The sequence below is a fragment of the Saimiri boliviensis genome, chromosome 1 (assembly GCF_048565385.1).
Source record: "Saimiri boliviensis isolate mSaiBol1 chromosome 1, mSaiBol1.pri, whole genome shotgun sequence".
NCBI classification, from domain to species: Eukaryota; Metazoa; Chordata; class Mammalia; order Primates; family Cebidae; genus Saimiri; species Saimiri boliviensis.
In genome coordinates, this window is record NC_133449.1 from 53,782,318 (window position 1) to 53,797,969 (window position 15,652).

A 15,652-nucleotide genomic window follows, 5' to 3' on the forward strand; every position below is an offset into this window, starting at 1 on the left:
TGTCTATTTTGTTGATCTTTTCAAAAAACCAGCTCCTGGATTTATTGATTTTTTGAAGAGTTTTTTGTGTCTCTATTTCCTTCAGTTCTGCTCTGATCTTAGTTATTTCCTGTCTTCTGCTAGGTTTTGAGTTTTTTTGATCTTGCTCCTCTAGCTCTTTCAATTTTGATGATAGGGTGTCAATTTTCGATCTCTCCTTTCTTCTCATGTGGGCACTCATTGCTATATATTTTCCTCTAGAGACTGCTTTAAATGTGTCCCAGAGATTCTGGTATGTTGTGTCTTCGTTCAGAAAGCAGAAACAGGACCCCTTCCTGACACCTTACACCAAAATTAACTCCAGATGGATTAAAGACTTAAACATCAGACCTAATACCATAAAAACCTTACAAGAAAATCTAGGCAAAACCATTCAGGACATAGGTGTAGGCAAGGACTTCATGACCAAAACGCCAAAAGCAATGGCAACAAAAGCCAAAATAGACAAATGGGACCTAATCAAACTCCACAGCTTCTGCATGGCAAAAGAAACAGTCAGTAGAGTGAATCGGCAACCAACAGAATGGGAAAAAATTTTTGCAGTCTACCCATCTGACAAGGGGCTGATATCCAGAATTTACAAAGAACTAAAGCAGATCTACAAGAAAAAAACAAACAAGCCCATTCAAAAATGGGCAAAGGATATGAACAGATACTTTACAAAAGAAGACATACAGGAGGCCAACAAACATATGAAAAAATGCTCATCATCACTGGTCATCAGAGAAATGCAAATCAAAACCACATTGAGATACCATCTCACACCAGTTAGAATGGCGATCATTAAAAAATCGGGAAACAACAGATGCTGGAGAGGATGTGGAGAAATAGGAACACTTTTACACTGTTGGTGGGAATGTAAATTAATTCAACCATTGTGGAAGACAGTGTGGCGATTCCTCAAGGACCTAAAAATAGAAATCCCATTTGACCCAGCAATCCCATTACTGGGTATATATCCAAAGGATTATAAATCATTCTACTACAAGGACACGTGCACACGAATGTTCATTGCAGCACTGTTTACAATAGCAAAGACCTGGAACCAACCCAAATGCCCAACGATGATAGACTGGATAGGGAAAATGTGGTACATATACACCATGGAATATTATGCAGCCATCAAAAACGATGAGTTCACGTCCTTTATAGGGACATGGATGAACCTGGAAACCATCATTCTCAGCAAACTGACACAAGAGCAGAAAATCAAACACCGTATATTCTCGCTCATAGGCGGGTGTTGAACAATGAGAACACATGGACACAGGGAGGGGAGCACTACACACTGGGGTCTGTTGGGGGGAAATGGGGGAGGGGTGGGGGGTGGGGAGGTGGGAAGAGATAGCATGGGGAGAAATGACAGATACAGGTGAGGGGACGGAAGGCAGCAAAGCACACTGCCATGTGTGTACCTATGCAACAATCTTGCATGTTCATCACATGTACCCCAAAACCTAAAATGCAATAAAAAGAAAAAAAAAAAAAAAAAAAGAAAATAACACACACACACACAAAAAAAAAAAAAAAAAAAGAAGATAAAATCAACCACAACATTCCCTTAAGCCAAAGCCTAGTTCGAGGCAAGACCCTAACTCTTTTCAATGAGAGATAAGAAATCTGTGGAAGAAAAGTTTGAAGGAGGGCAGAGGTTGACTCATGAGACTGAAAGAAGCTATCACTGCAACATAAAAGTGCAAGGTGAAGCAAAAAGTGCTGATGAAGCTGCAGCAAGTTATCCAGAAGATTTAGCTAAGATCATTGATGAAGGTAGCTACTTTCAACATCAGATTTTCAATGCAGACAAAATAGCCTCCTATTAGAAGAATATGCCATCTAGACTTTCATAGCTAATGAAGATAAGCCAATGCCTGGCTTCAAAGATTCAGAGGACAGGCTGACTCATGTTAGGGAAAAATGCAGGTGATGACTTTGAGTTAAAACCAGTGCTCATTTACCATTCAAAAAATATCAAGGCCTTTAAGAATTATGCTAAATCTACTCTGTCTATGCTCTAAAAATAAAACAAGAAAGCCCATGTGACAGCATATCTGTTTAAAGCATCATTTATTAAAGATTTAAGCCTACTGTTAGACCTACTGCTCAGAAGAAAAGACTTTTTTCAAAATATTACTGTTCATTGACAATGGACCTGGTTACCCAAGAGTGCTTATGGAGATGTACAAGGAGATCAACGTTGTTTTCATGCCTGCTAACACAAAATCCATTCTGCAGCCTATGGATTAAGGAGTACTTTCAACTTTAAAGTCTTATTATTTAAGAAATACATTTCGTAAGGTTATAACTGCCATAGATAGTAATTCCTCTGATGGATCTGGGAAAAGTGAATATAAAAACCCTCTGGAAAGGACTATTCATTCTAGATTCCATTGAAAATATTTGTCATTCATGGGAGGAGGTCAAAATATTAACACTAATAGGAGTTTGGAAGAAGCTGATTCTACCATAGAGATGACTTTGAGGGATTCGAGACATCAGTGGAGGAAATAACAGCAGACGTAGTGGAAATAGAAGGAGAAGTAGGATTAGAAGTGGATCCTGAAGATGTGACTGAATTGCTGCAATATTATGATAAAACTTGAACAGATGAGGAGTTGCTTCTTATGGATGAGCAAAGAAGGTGGTTTTATGAGATGGAATCTACTCCTGGTGAAATGCTATAAACATTGTTGAAATGACAACAAAGGATTTAGGATATTACATAAACATAGTTGGTAAAACAGCAGCAGGGCTTGAGAACATTGAGTCTAATTTTGAAAGAATTCTGTCATGGGTAAAATGCTATAAAATATTGCATGCTACAAATAATTTTTTTTTATAAAAGGAACAGTCAATAAATGTGGCAAACTTCATTGCTGTCTTATTTTAGGAAATTGCCACAGCTCCCTGCCACCTTCAGCAACCACCCATAAACACTGAGGCAAGATCTTCTACCAGCCAAAAGATGATAAGTCACCAAAGGCTCAGATAATCATTAGCATTTTTAGCAATATAGCATTGTACACTTAATGGACCACAGTACAGTATAAAAAATAATTTCAACTTATATTTTAGATTCAGGGTTATATGTGCAGGTTTGTTAAATGAGTATGCTGTTTTATGCTGAGGTTTGAGGTAGGAATGACCTTTCACTCAGCGAGTACAGTATCCAATAGATAGTTTTTCTGCCTTTGCACCCTTCCATCTCTCCCCTCTTGAGTAGTCTCCAGTATCTATTGTTTCTATCTTTATGTCCATGTGTTCCCAATTCATCATAACTTGTTATGTTCTTGGAAACAAAAAATTCATGTGGCCTTCTTTATTGCAACATTTGGATTATTGCAGTGGTCTGGAACCAAATCTGCAATATCACTGAAGTATACCTGTGCAAGGGTGATGGTAATAGCATTAAGCTGTATACTTATGTAAAGAAGAGCTCAATACCTGTGCATTTCTCTTACATTTTAAAAACGATAACATGTCCACAATTAAAGCATACATTATAAAACCATATAGCATTTAAATAATAAAACAATTTCTAAGGTCCTTGTGACTCTCTAATTCTCTGAGTGTATGAATTGAAATTATTCTTACTCACCAGTGTTTGATTAAATAAAGCAAGTTGTTTTTGCCATTCATCCACTCGCGTTTTCAGTGGACCAACGTAACGTGATGAGGCAAGGGTTGCAACATTGATGGTGCTATCATCAAGAAGGACCTTTAAAGGAAGGGGAAGAAAATATATGCAGCACCAGGTATTTGTGCTATCAGCAATATTTCAGATACATAATCCCAAGAGTCCATTTAAAGGCAACCTTTTTGAATTGATAGCTTAGCCCCTCCTACTGTTTCCTACTCATCAATTTCTCCTCATTATTCACATCTTTGTGGCACTGTGATGTTATTTCAAAGGTCACCCAGGACTTGATTGCCAAATTTCTGTTGCTCCTGTAATTATTAACGGTACAAGTTTTTGTATGGTTCAACACTCTTCTCCTGTCTCTCCCCACTATTAGGTAACTAGTACCTTCTTAATACAATTTGGTCACCCCTTTTGCCTTCATTTCTCAAAATATCATATACTGGCAAAATTGCCTGCTGTCTGTCCAGTGAATTATCGCTTTCTCTCAATTATCTTGAGGGAGAAATGAACTCATTCATATCAAGCTCTGAATGGTTATAACAGTTTCTCCTCCACCTCCGTCATCTACTACTCCCCTTTATACAACAGCATCTCTCACAGAGCATGTGAATTTTTAAAAATGTGTCTGTTAATCTGAAAGATTTAATGGTCCATTTCAATAATAAGCTTTTGAGAGTAGAAGCTGCACTATTTGACATCAATTGCCCTAAACTTACTGATCTCTTTGAGTCTCCTCTCCCATCCACCGTGCACAGTGATGTCTGGTCTTGCTCTTCCAACCTACACCTGGCAAAGCCATTTTACCTCTAATTCTAGCCTGGGTACACCCTATTGGGCCGGAGCTTTGCCTTTTAAGTTGGGCTACATGACTGAGCTCTCTTTACTAAACAAATGTTCCTTCAGATTTTAAATGATAAAGACTTTTTCAAACACATGGGTTAGATTTATTTTCTTTTATGGTTGACAGAGCATGGCCGTCGTTTCCTAATTTCAACACATTCAAGTGAATTTAGCCTTTTGGTGTGCTATAAATGTGAAATGCTCATTCAGGTTTCTTTGCCTTGTTTACATGGTTTGAAGTGGCCTTTATTTTTTTCTATGTCTATCAAATCCCATCTAATGTTTAAGATCCACCTTGTTATGACTGGTCTAAGACGAATGCTCTGATCATTTCAGCTGTAACGGATCTTTCTGTTTTCCTAAATTCCTCAACAGTTACCAAGTAAAGGTTGCAACTCTTAAATATATTTGCCATTTTTAATGCTTTGTTAAATATTTCATGTACAAGCATTCATGTTAATTATTTGCATTCATCTTGCTTTTCCAGTTAGATTTTTTCTTCTTAAGTGACTCTCATATTTTATTCCCTCATCAAAATCTCTCACAGAAGATTTAAAACTAGCTGTGGCTGGAACCTTTACCATAAGTTTTCAATAATCTGGTTACCCACCTGTATGTCATCTGTGCCGCCCAGTATAAACACATCTTTGGCATCACGGTGAGGCAGAATGACAAATTCAGTTGTTTTCCAAGAGTCTTCCACCTTAGAAATAATTCAAGTCTTAGAATATCTAAATTCACTGTGTTTAGATAATCAATAAATGCATGTGAAATGAAGTAAGTAAAAACTCCATAATTATCCATTTTCCTCCTTATTGCCCTTTAAAATTCACAAAATCTTCTTCGTGGATAGGTGACACTGACTTGCTTAATTTTATTTGACTGATAATAACACAGGCTTTGAGAGAAAAAAATCTTTTTATGCAGAGGATTAGTAGGTGTGCATATATCTTTAGGGTAAGGAGATAGTATCAAAACTAAGAAAATCTTAAGGTCTTTTGAAGCATTTAACAGATTTCTCTGGTAGTTTGGAAGATAATGTATTTGGGTTTAAAAGATCTTTCTTGGTATATAGTTTTTTATATAAGCATGCACATTTCAAACCTTGTGGCCATCAAGTTCCTATGTGCTATAGGATAAGCAGAAGGAGGAGATTTTTAGAGGTGATAACAGTAATATCTGTTGTAAGGAAACAATAGAGGGATGACTGATAATGAGAGAGTGAAAGCTGCAACATTGAAAAATCCATCCAGATTACCAAAAGTGAATCTGAAAACTTTCACATTCCCTAATTATATAGATAAATATATAATCCAGATTTACCTTTTTAAGAATTGTTTCTAAGGCAGCTTCCCCAGAAGCCTGTCCAGATATGTCCTGGATTTCTTGACCGAAGTCAAAAACATGCAACTCGGAGAGCCTCTCCAAGGTTAATGGAATTTCAGTATCCACTAGAGTGGCATCAACTGTTTGTTCAATAGCTGCCCAATGTCTTGGCTTCAAAGCCGGGTTCCTCAAGTCAATGATAACTGGAAGCTGAAAAGCAAACACTCTCAGAGACATGAAGACATGATGTCTTTTATCTTAAAAATATAACCCAAAGCTTCTTGTTTCAAATTGTGTACATAGAGAGCTGGAAAGAGCACCACTTACCCGTCTTTCCACAAAGCAAAATCTGGACAACTGCAAATTAATGACTCTAATTGAGCCTATTGAAAACCAAGTTTGCAGGGCAGAACCAACTCAAAGTTTGGAGGGAGATTGATACCGACAGGTTTCTCCGCAAGGAGAAACATTAACTGAGAATTTTTTTACCTGGGGCAGATTCCTTGGGATGACATATGAACTATTAAGAAGATAAGAAGATTCAGCTAAATTTAAAAAATCGAGTGCTAAAGATTAAGTGCGGGGTAGCATGAGAATGGAAAGTCTCTGAGCCTACGAATACAGTGGTGCTGACAGTGAAGATTGAAAGGACTCTTAAGAAAGCTTCCTTTATGATGCTGGCTGAGGGAGGGGAACAGTGGCCATTATATAGTAACTCTAACAAATTCATCTCCCCTATTTCCTCTGTGGAACAAACCCCTTGACATACAGAGAAAGGAACAACAAACTGCCTTAAGGTACTGCTGATAACTCCATTGACAATATCTTTCTATAACTGGAGAAATAGAACATGGAAAAAACAACTTACCCTTGGGGGAGGGACAGAAATAAACGCTAGGCTCACTACAGCTGGAGAAGTGGGAGGAACACCTGCGATAGGAATTCTGAGAACAAGAGCTATACCGCCTCACTAAGATAGAGGTTTAATCAGACCATGAGGGGAATGTTCCTCCTCACCTCTCCCACCAGGTTAACAAATATTGAATAAGAATAGCAGTGGGATACAGAGTAGAAAGTCGCAAGTGACAGATTCTCAGTGGGGTGCAACACAAAGGGAAGACCCAAGGTCAGGGGAAAATAGGAATTGAGAAAATAACCTTTGGTAAACCAGCCCAGGGGAATGCTGGGAAGATGGCCGCCTAAGAACAGCTCAGGACTTCAGCTCCCAGTGAAAGTGCAGAGGGTGAGTGGACGCCGCATTTCCAGACGAACTCTTATTGCCCACAGACCAGGAGATACCCAGGCAGAGGGGTCGCCAGCGTCGCAGTCCCAGCCGGTGCGGCTGTTTTGGCCCCCGCGGGGCTGATTCCGCCCGCGCGGCTGCTGTGACCACTCCCTGTTGCTGCCATTCTCCGTACAAAAGCCACTGGTCTGGGAGCCCTCTTAGCTGGCGAGCAGAGCCCTGAGACGGCAGAATAGCCCATTCATCTGAAATAGCGAGTCAGGCCAGGAGATTCCTAGGCAAAAAATCCGCCAGGAGCCGGCGCCGCGGTTCGAGCCGACTCCGTGAGTCGCAGCACGGGAGATCCCGGCGCCTTTTCAACAAGCGACCAGAACGCGGGGTCCTTCAACTTAAAAGAAAAGACTCTGAGTCAGGGAGCCAGGTGATCAGGCTCGGTTGGTCCCACCCCTCCACCCCCAACATCAACGAAAACAAAAACAGTAATTGGAAACCCTCTGGGTTGAGCCCTTCAAACCAAGCACAGCTGAACCGGGACGGTCCGGCTCCGTGGGGGAGGGGTTTCCGCCATTACTGAGACTCTCCACCGCTACGGAGGCAGGCTGCCATTGCCGAGGCAACCTGCCACAACAGAGAGAGTCCACCATAACAGAGGCGGGGCCACCATTGCCGAGACAGTGCTAACTACGCCCTTATAAAAAGGACTACAGGGAAGAGCTCAGGGCAGCTGGGCGGAGCCCACAGCAGCTCAGCAAAGCCCCTGCGGGCAGGCAGTGGCTAGGCCTGCTGCTAGCTGGGCGGGTCCGACCTGAAAGAAAAATCAAAAAAGGCAGTGCAAGGGAAACTCATAAAGCTCCAACTCCCTGGGACAGAGACAGACAACAGGTGGATAAACCCACAAAAATGGGAAGAACCCAGCGCAAAAAGGATGAAAACTCCCGAAACCAGAACACCTCTCCTCCTAAAAGGGATCACAACTCCTCACCAGCAAGGGAACCAGACGGGATGGAGAAGGAGGGTGATGAAATGACAGAATCAGACTTCAGAAGGTGGGTAGTAAGAAACTACAATGAGCTAAAAGAACATGTTCTAACCCATCGCAAAGAAAATAGGAACCTTGAAAAAAGATTGGACGAACTGCTGACGAGAATGGACAGCATAGAGAGGAGTATAAATGAATTGATGGAGCTGAAAAACGCAACACGAGAACTTCGTGAAGCATGCACAAGTTTCAACAGCCGAATTGACCAAGCAGAAGAAAGGATATCAGAGGTCGAAGATCAACTCAATGAAATAAAAAGAGAAGGCAAGAACAGAGAAAAAAAGCGCAAAAAGGAATGAACAAAATCTTCAAGAAATGTGGGACTATGTGAAAAGACCTAATCTACGTCTGATAGGTGTACCTGAATGTGATGAAGAGACTGAATCCAAGCTGGAAAATACTCTTCAGGATATTATCCAGGAAAACTTCCCTAACCTAGCAAGGCAGACCAATATTCAAATCCAGGAAATACAGAGAACACCACAAAGATATTCCTCAAGAAGAGCAACTCCAAGGCACATAATCGTCAGATTCACCAGGGTTGAAATGAAAGAGAAAATGCTAAGGGCAGCCAGAGAGAAAGGTCGGGTTACCCACAAAGGGAAGCCCATTAGACTCACAGCAGATCTCTCAGCAGAAACCCTACAAGCCAGAAGAGATTGGGGGCCAATATTCAACATCCTCAAAGAAAAGAACTTTCAACCCAGAATCTCCTATCCAGCCAAACTAGGCTTCATAAGTGAAGGAAAAATAAAATCCTTTGTGAACAAGCAAGCACTCAGAGATTTCATCACCACCAAACCTGCTCTACAAGAACTCCTGAAAGAGGCTCTACACATGTAAAGGAACAACCAGTACCAGCCACTCCAAAAACACACCAAATGGTAAAAAAGCATCAACACAATCAAGAATCTGCATCAACTAACCAACAAAACAGCCAGGTAGCATCAAAATGACAGCATCAAATTCACACATAACAATACTATCCCTAAATGTAAATGGACTAAATGCCCCAATCAAAAGACACAGACTGGCAAATTGGATAAAAAGCCAAAACCCATCAGTGTGCTGTATCCAGGAAACCCATCTTACATGCAAGGATACACAAAGGCTCAAAATAAAGGGATGGAGGAAGATCTACCAAGCAAATGGAGAGCAAAAAAAGGCAGGAGTAGCAATTCTCATCTCTGATAAAATAGACTTTAAAGCAACAAAGATCAAAAGAGACAAAGAAGGACATTACATAATGGTAAAAGGATCACTGCAACAAGAAGAGCTAATGATCCTAAATATATACGCACCCAATACAGGAGCACCCAGATACATAAGGCAAGTTCTTAATGACTTACAAAGAGACTTAGACTCCCACACAATAATAGTGGGAGACTTTAACACCCCATTGTCAATATTAGACAGATCAACCAGACAGAAAATCAACAAGGATATCCAGGACCTGAATACAGACCTGGAACAAGCAAACCTAATAGACATTTACAGAACTCTCCACCCCAAATCCACAGAATATACATTCTTCTCAGCACCACATCACACCTACTCTAAAATTGACCACATAATTGGCAATAAATCACTCCTCAGCAAATGCAAAAGAGCAGAAATCATAACAAACAGTCTCTCAGACCACAGTGCAATCGAGTTAGAACTCAGAATGCAGAAACTAACTCAGAACCGCACAGCTTCATGGAAACTGAACAACTTGCTCTTGAATGTTGACTGGATAAACAATGAAATGAAGGCAGAAATAAAGATGTTCTTCGAAACCAATGAGAACGAAGACACAACATACCAGAATCTCTGGGACACATTTAAAGCAGTCTCTAGAGGAAAATATATAGCAATGAGTGCCCACATGAGAAGAAAGGAGAGATCGAAAATTGACACCCTATCATCAAAATTGAAAGAGCTAGAGGAGCAAGATCAAAAAAACTCAAAACCTAGCAGAAGACAGGAAATAACTAAGATCAGAGCAGAACTGAAGGAAATAGAGACACAAAAAACTCTTCAAAAAATCAATAAATCCAGGAGCTGGTTTTTTGAAAAGATCAACAAAATAGACAGACCACTAGCCAGATTAATAAAAAAGAAAAGAGAGAATAACCAAATTGATGCAATAAAAAACGATAAAGGGGATATCACCACAGATTCCACAGAAATCCAAACCATCATCAGAGATTATTACAAACAACTCTATGCACATAAACTAGTAAACCTGGAAGAAATGGATAAATTCCTGGACACCTGCATCCTCCCAAGCCTAAACCTGGAAGAAGCCGAAACCCTGAATAGACCGATAACATGGTCTGAAGTCGAGGCAGCAATAACGAGCCTACCACCCAAAAAAAGCCCAGGTCCAGATGGGTTCACAGCTGAATTCTACCAGACATACAAGGAGGAGCTGATACCATTCCTTCTGAAACTATTCCAGACAATCCAAAAAGAGGGAATCCTTCCCAAATCATTTTACGAGACAAACATCATACTGATACCAAAACCCGGCAGAGACTCAACAAGAAAAGAACATTTCAGGCCAATATCCATGATGAACATAGATGCAAAAATCTTCAATAAAATACTGGCAAACCGATTGCAACAGCATATCAAAAAGCTCATCCACCATGATCAAGTAGGATTCATCCCGGGGATGCAAGGCTGGTTCAACATACGCAAGTCCATAAACGTAATCCACCACATAAACAGACCCAAAGACAAAAACCACATGATTATCTCGATTGATGCAGAGAAGGCTTTTGACAAAATTCAACAACCCTTTATGCTAAAAACCCTCAGTAAACTAGGTATTGACAGAACGTATCTCAAAACAATAAAAGCTATTTACAACAAACCAACAGCCAATATCATACTGAATGGGCAAAAACTGGAAGCATTCCCTTTGAAATCTGGCACTAGACAAGGATGCCCTCTCTCACCACTCCTATTCAATATAGTACTGGAAGTTCTAGCCAGAGCAATCAGGCAAGAAAAAGAAATAAAGGGTATCCAAATTGGAAAGGAGGAAATCAAATTGTCTCTATTTGCAGATGACATGATTGTATATCTGGAAGACCCCATCATCTCAGCCCAAAATCTCCTGAAACTGATAAACAACTTCAGCAAAGTCTCAGGATACAAAATCAACGTGCAAAAATCACAAGCATTCCTATACACCAGTAATAGACTTCAAGAGAGCCAAATCAAGAACGAACTGCCATTCACAATTGCTACAAAGAGAATAAAGTACCTAGGAATACAACTAACAAGGAACGTAAAGGACCTCTTCAAGGAGAACTACAAGCCATTGCTCAACGAAATAAGAGAGGATACAAACAGATGGAGAAACATTCCATGTTCATGGTTAGGAAGAATCAACATCGTGAAAATGGCCATACTGCCCAGAGTAATTTACAGATTCAATGCTATTCCCATCAAGCTACCAATGACCTTCTTCACAGAACTGGAAAAAAACACCTTAAACTTCATATGGAACCAAAAGAGAGCCCGCATAGCCAAGTCAATTCTAAGCAAAAAGAACAAAGCAGGAGGCATCACACTACCGGACTTCAAACTATACTACAAGGCTACAGTAATCAAAACAGCATGGTACTGGTACCAAAACAGAGATATAGACCAATGGAACAGAACAGAGGCCTCACAGGAAATACAACATACCCACAACCATCTGATCTTCGACAAACCTGACAAAAACAAGCAATGGGGAAAGGATTCCCTGTTTAATAAATGGTGTTGGGAAAACTGGCTAGCCATGTGCAGAAAGCAGAAACAGGACCCCTTCCTGACACCTTACACCAAAATTAACTCCAGATGGATTAAAGACTTAAACATCAGACCTAATACCATAAAAACCTTACAAGAAAATCTAGGCAAAACCATTCAGGACATAGGTGTAGGCAAGGACTTCATGACCAAAATGCCAAAAGCAATGGCAACAAAAGCCAAAATAGACAAATGGGACCTAATCAAACTCCACAGCTTCTGCACGGCAAAAGAAACAGTCAGTAGAGTGAATCGGCAACCAACAGAATGGGAAAAAATTTTTGCAGTCTACCCATCTGACAAGGGGCTGATATCCAGAATTTACAAAGAACTAAAGCAGATCTACAAGAAAAAAACAAACAAGCCCATTCAAAAATGGGCAAAGGATATGAACAGATACTTTACAAAAGAAGACATACAGGAGGCCAACAAACATATGAAAAAATGCTCATCATCACTGGTCATCAGAGAAATGCAAATCAAAACCACATTGAGATACCATCTCACACCAGTTAGAATGGCGATCATTAAAAAATCGGGAAACAACAGATGCTGGAGAGGATGTGGAGAAATAGGAACACTTTTACACTGTTGGTGGGAATGTAAATTAATTCAACCATTGTGGAAGACAGTGTGGCGATTCCTCAAGGACCTAAAAATAGAAATCCCATTTGACCCAGCAATCCCATTACTGGGTATATATCCAAAGGATTATAAATCATTCTACTACAAGGACACGTGCACACGAATGTTCATTGCAGCACTGTTTACAATAGCAAAGACCTGGAACCAACCCAAATGCCCAACGATGATAGACTGGATAGGGAAAATGTGGTACATATACACCATGGAATATTATGCAGCCATCAAAAACGAGGAGTTCACGTCCTTTGTAGGGACATGGATGAACCTGGAAACCATTATTCTCAGCAAACTGACACAAGAGCAGAAAATCAAACACCGTATATTCTCGCTCATAGGCGGGTGTTTAACAATGAGAACACGTGGACACAGGGAGGGGAGCACTACACACTGGGGTCCGTTGGGGGGAAATGGGGGAGGGGTGGGAGGGTGGGGAGGTGGGAAGAGATAGCATGGGGAGAAATGACAGATACAGGTGAGGGGACGGAAGGAAGCAAAGCACACTGCCATGTGTGTACCTATGCAACAATCTTGCATGTTCATCACATGTACCCCAAAACCTAAAATGCAATAAAAAAGAAAAAGAAAAAAAAAACCAGCCCAAACCTAAATTCAAGGTATCACTAGAAAAATTTGAAGCCTGTGGTGCACTGATGGTAACCATAGCAACATCAACCCGTAAACCTAGCCCAATTCCTAACTACATTTAACACAACATGTCACCAAAAATCCAAGTAGAAGAAGAGGCATGCTCATTTCCAAGCATAAATATTATTTGCTTTGGTATTTACCAAACTATGTAAGATATCTGGCTTTGAACAAAAAATTAAGATGCATGTGAAAAGGCAAGAAAAACCACACATCTAAGAGACAAAACACTAATCAGACACATAGGTTGGAAGTAGAGATTTAAAATAACTATGATTAATATGTTAAAGGTGCTAATGGAAAATGCAGATAACAAGCAAAATCAGTTGGGAAATGTCACAGAGAGATGGAAAGTACAATTACAAATTGAACTAAAATGCTAGAAATAAAAAAGACTGTATAAAAGATAAAGAATGCCTTTAATGGGTTTAACACAGCCAACGAATTAATGAACTTGAAGATAAGTGAGTATAAATTCCAGAAACTGATATGCAGAGAGAAAAGAGGGAGAAGAGAAAATAAAAACAAAACAGAGCATCCAAGACCTATGGGACAATGTCAAATCACTGAATGTACATATCATAGAAATCACAGAAGGAAAAGAGAGAGAGAAAACAGAGCAGAAGAAATGCTTGAAAAATAACAGCTGCAAAATTTTTCAAAATTAAAAACAAGTACCCAATCACAGATCCAAGAAACTCAAGAGAACATCAAGCAAAATAAATCTGAACAGTAAACAACAACATAAGCACACCTAGGCATACTCTATTCCTAACTGATGAGAATCAAGACGAAGAGAAAATCTTGAAGGTGGCCAGACAAAAAAGGACACATCATCTATAGAACAACAAGAATTTAAAACTACAGCAGACTGCTTGTCCAAAATCAGGCAAACAAGAAAAGAGTACCTCCGAATTACTGAAGGAAAAACAGGAACAAAAACTGTTGGCTCAGAATTACATACCCAGTGAAAATATCATTCGAAACTAAAGGATAAAGACTTCTTCAAAATAAAAACTGAGGGAATTAATTATTATCATACTTACTCTATTAGAAATATTAAAGGATATTCTTTAGGCAGAATGAACATGTTAAGAGGCAGAAACTTAGATCCACACAAAGCAATAAAGAACACTGGAAATGGAATACATGTAAAGTAAAATTCATTTTCTTTCTTATTTTTATTGCTCTAAAAGATAACTGTCTGGAGCAAAACAGTAAAAATAAGTTTTATTTATAATATATATAAATATAGACATAACAACATCAGCACAAAGAATGTATGGAGGAATTAATTGGGTGTATACTATTATAAGGTCTTTATACTACATGTAAAATAGTAAAATATTATTTGAAGGTTGATTTAATTATAAATTTATATTTTAAGCCTAGAATAACAATTTTAAACAATTTTCTAAAAATTTTATAAAAAGTGATACGAATAATTTCATTGAGAAGATAAAATGAAATAATAAAACATGCAATTAAATTAAAAGAAGGCACAAAAAGAGAGAAAAAGAAACAAAGAACCAATAGACTAAAACAGCTGGCAAGGTGGTAGATTCAATACAACTATATATATAATGACTTTAAATGTGAATGGTCTACACACACCTGTTAAGAGACTAAGAATATTGGATAAAAAAAGAAGTCAATTACACGCTATCTAAAAAAAACTATTTTAAATATAAAAACACAGATAAAAGTAAAAATGGAGAAAGCCATATCATATGAACACTGAAAGAAAGCTGAACTAGCTATATTAATTTCAGATAATGTAAATGTTAGCAAGGAATCTTATCAGAGATAGAGACAATTCATAAATGACGAAAGGGTCAATTCCTCAAAAAGAAGTAACAATACTAAATGTGCACACTTCCAACAACAGAGCATCAAATTAAATGAAGCACCACTATCTTGAGGTGGCAGTAACATCATAAAATTATTCATTCATTCATTCAATCATTTATTTGTATCAGTATGAATTCATGGATATTTATTTTATAACTTGGGCTATAATACAACACTAGATTTTTTTTGCCTGAAATTATTAAGACTTTGGCCATTGAGACTTCTTTGCCCTTTTGATATTCTCCCATGATTTTGTTTTTTGAGCCCTTTCTTACTTCCTGTCACTTCAAGATGCTCCAGGCTCATCTTGTGTATTTCCTGACATAATTTAACAGTATTAAAAATGAAAATCTAGATACAAATTATGCTCATTGCTACCGGGTGTCAATGCTTTTATGAGGTGGAACATAAATTTCCATCTCTTAAGTATGGCTGTGCACAGTAACTTCCTTTCAAATAATACAGTATGGAAAGAGCAACCTAACAATCCTACTTCTAGCTATTTATCCAAGTTAATAGAAAACTCATTTTCACACAAAACAAAAAGCTGTACATGAAAGTTTATAGCAGTTTTATTAGTAATCACTACAAA

At 38.8% G+C, this 15,652-nt stretch overlaps 1 protein-coding gene across 11 annotated transcripts in view; it reads right to left on the reverse strand.

Moving 5' to 3' along the window:
• The window catches only part of DNAH6 (dynein axonemal heavy chain 6), a 352,679-nt gene that overhangs the window by 200,321 nt on the left and 136,706 nt on the right, over nt 1–15,652 (reverse strand). For all 11 annotated transcript variants that reach the window (XM_074397642.1, XM_039462280.2, XM_074397653.1 and 8 more), the window contains 3 exons: nt 5,846–6,058; nt 5,133–5,225; nt 3,638–3,757 (listed from right to left, as the gene is read on the reverse strand). In XM_074397642.1, the coding sequence (XP_074253743.1) occupies nt 3,638–3,757; nt 5,133–5,225; nt 5,846–6,058 (426 nt within the window). The remainder of the gene's footprint in view (nt 1–3,637; nt 3,758–5,132; nt 5,226–5,845; nt 6,059–15,652) is intronic.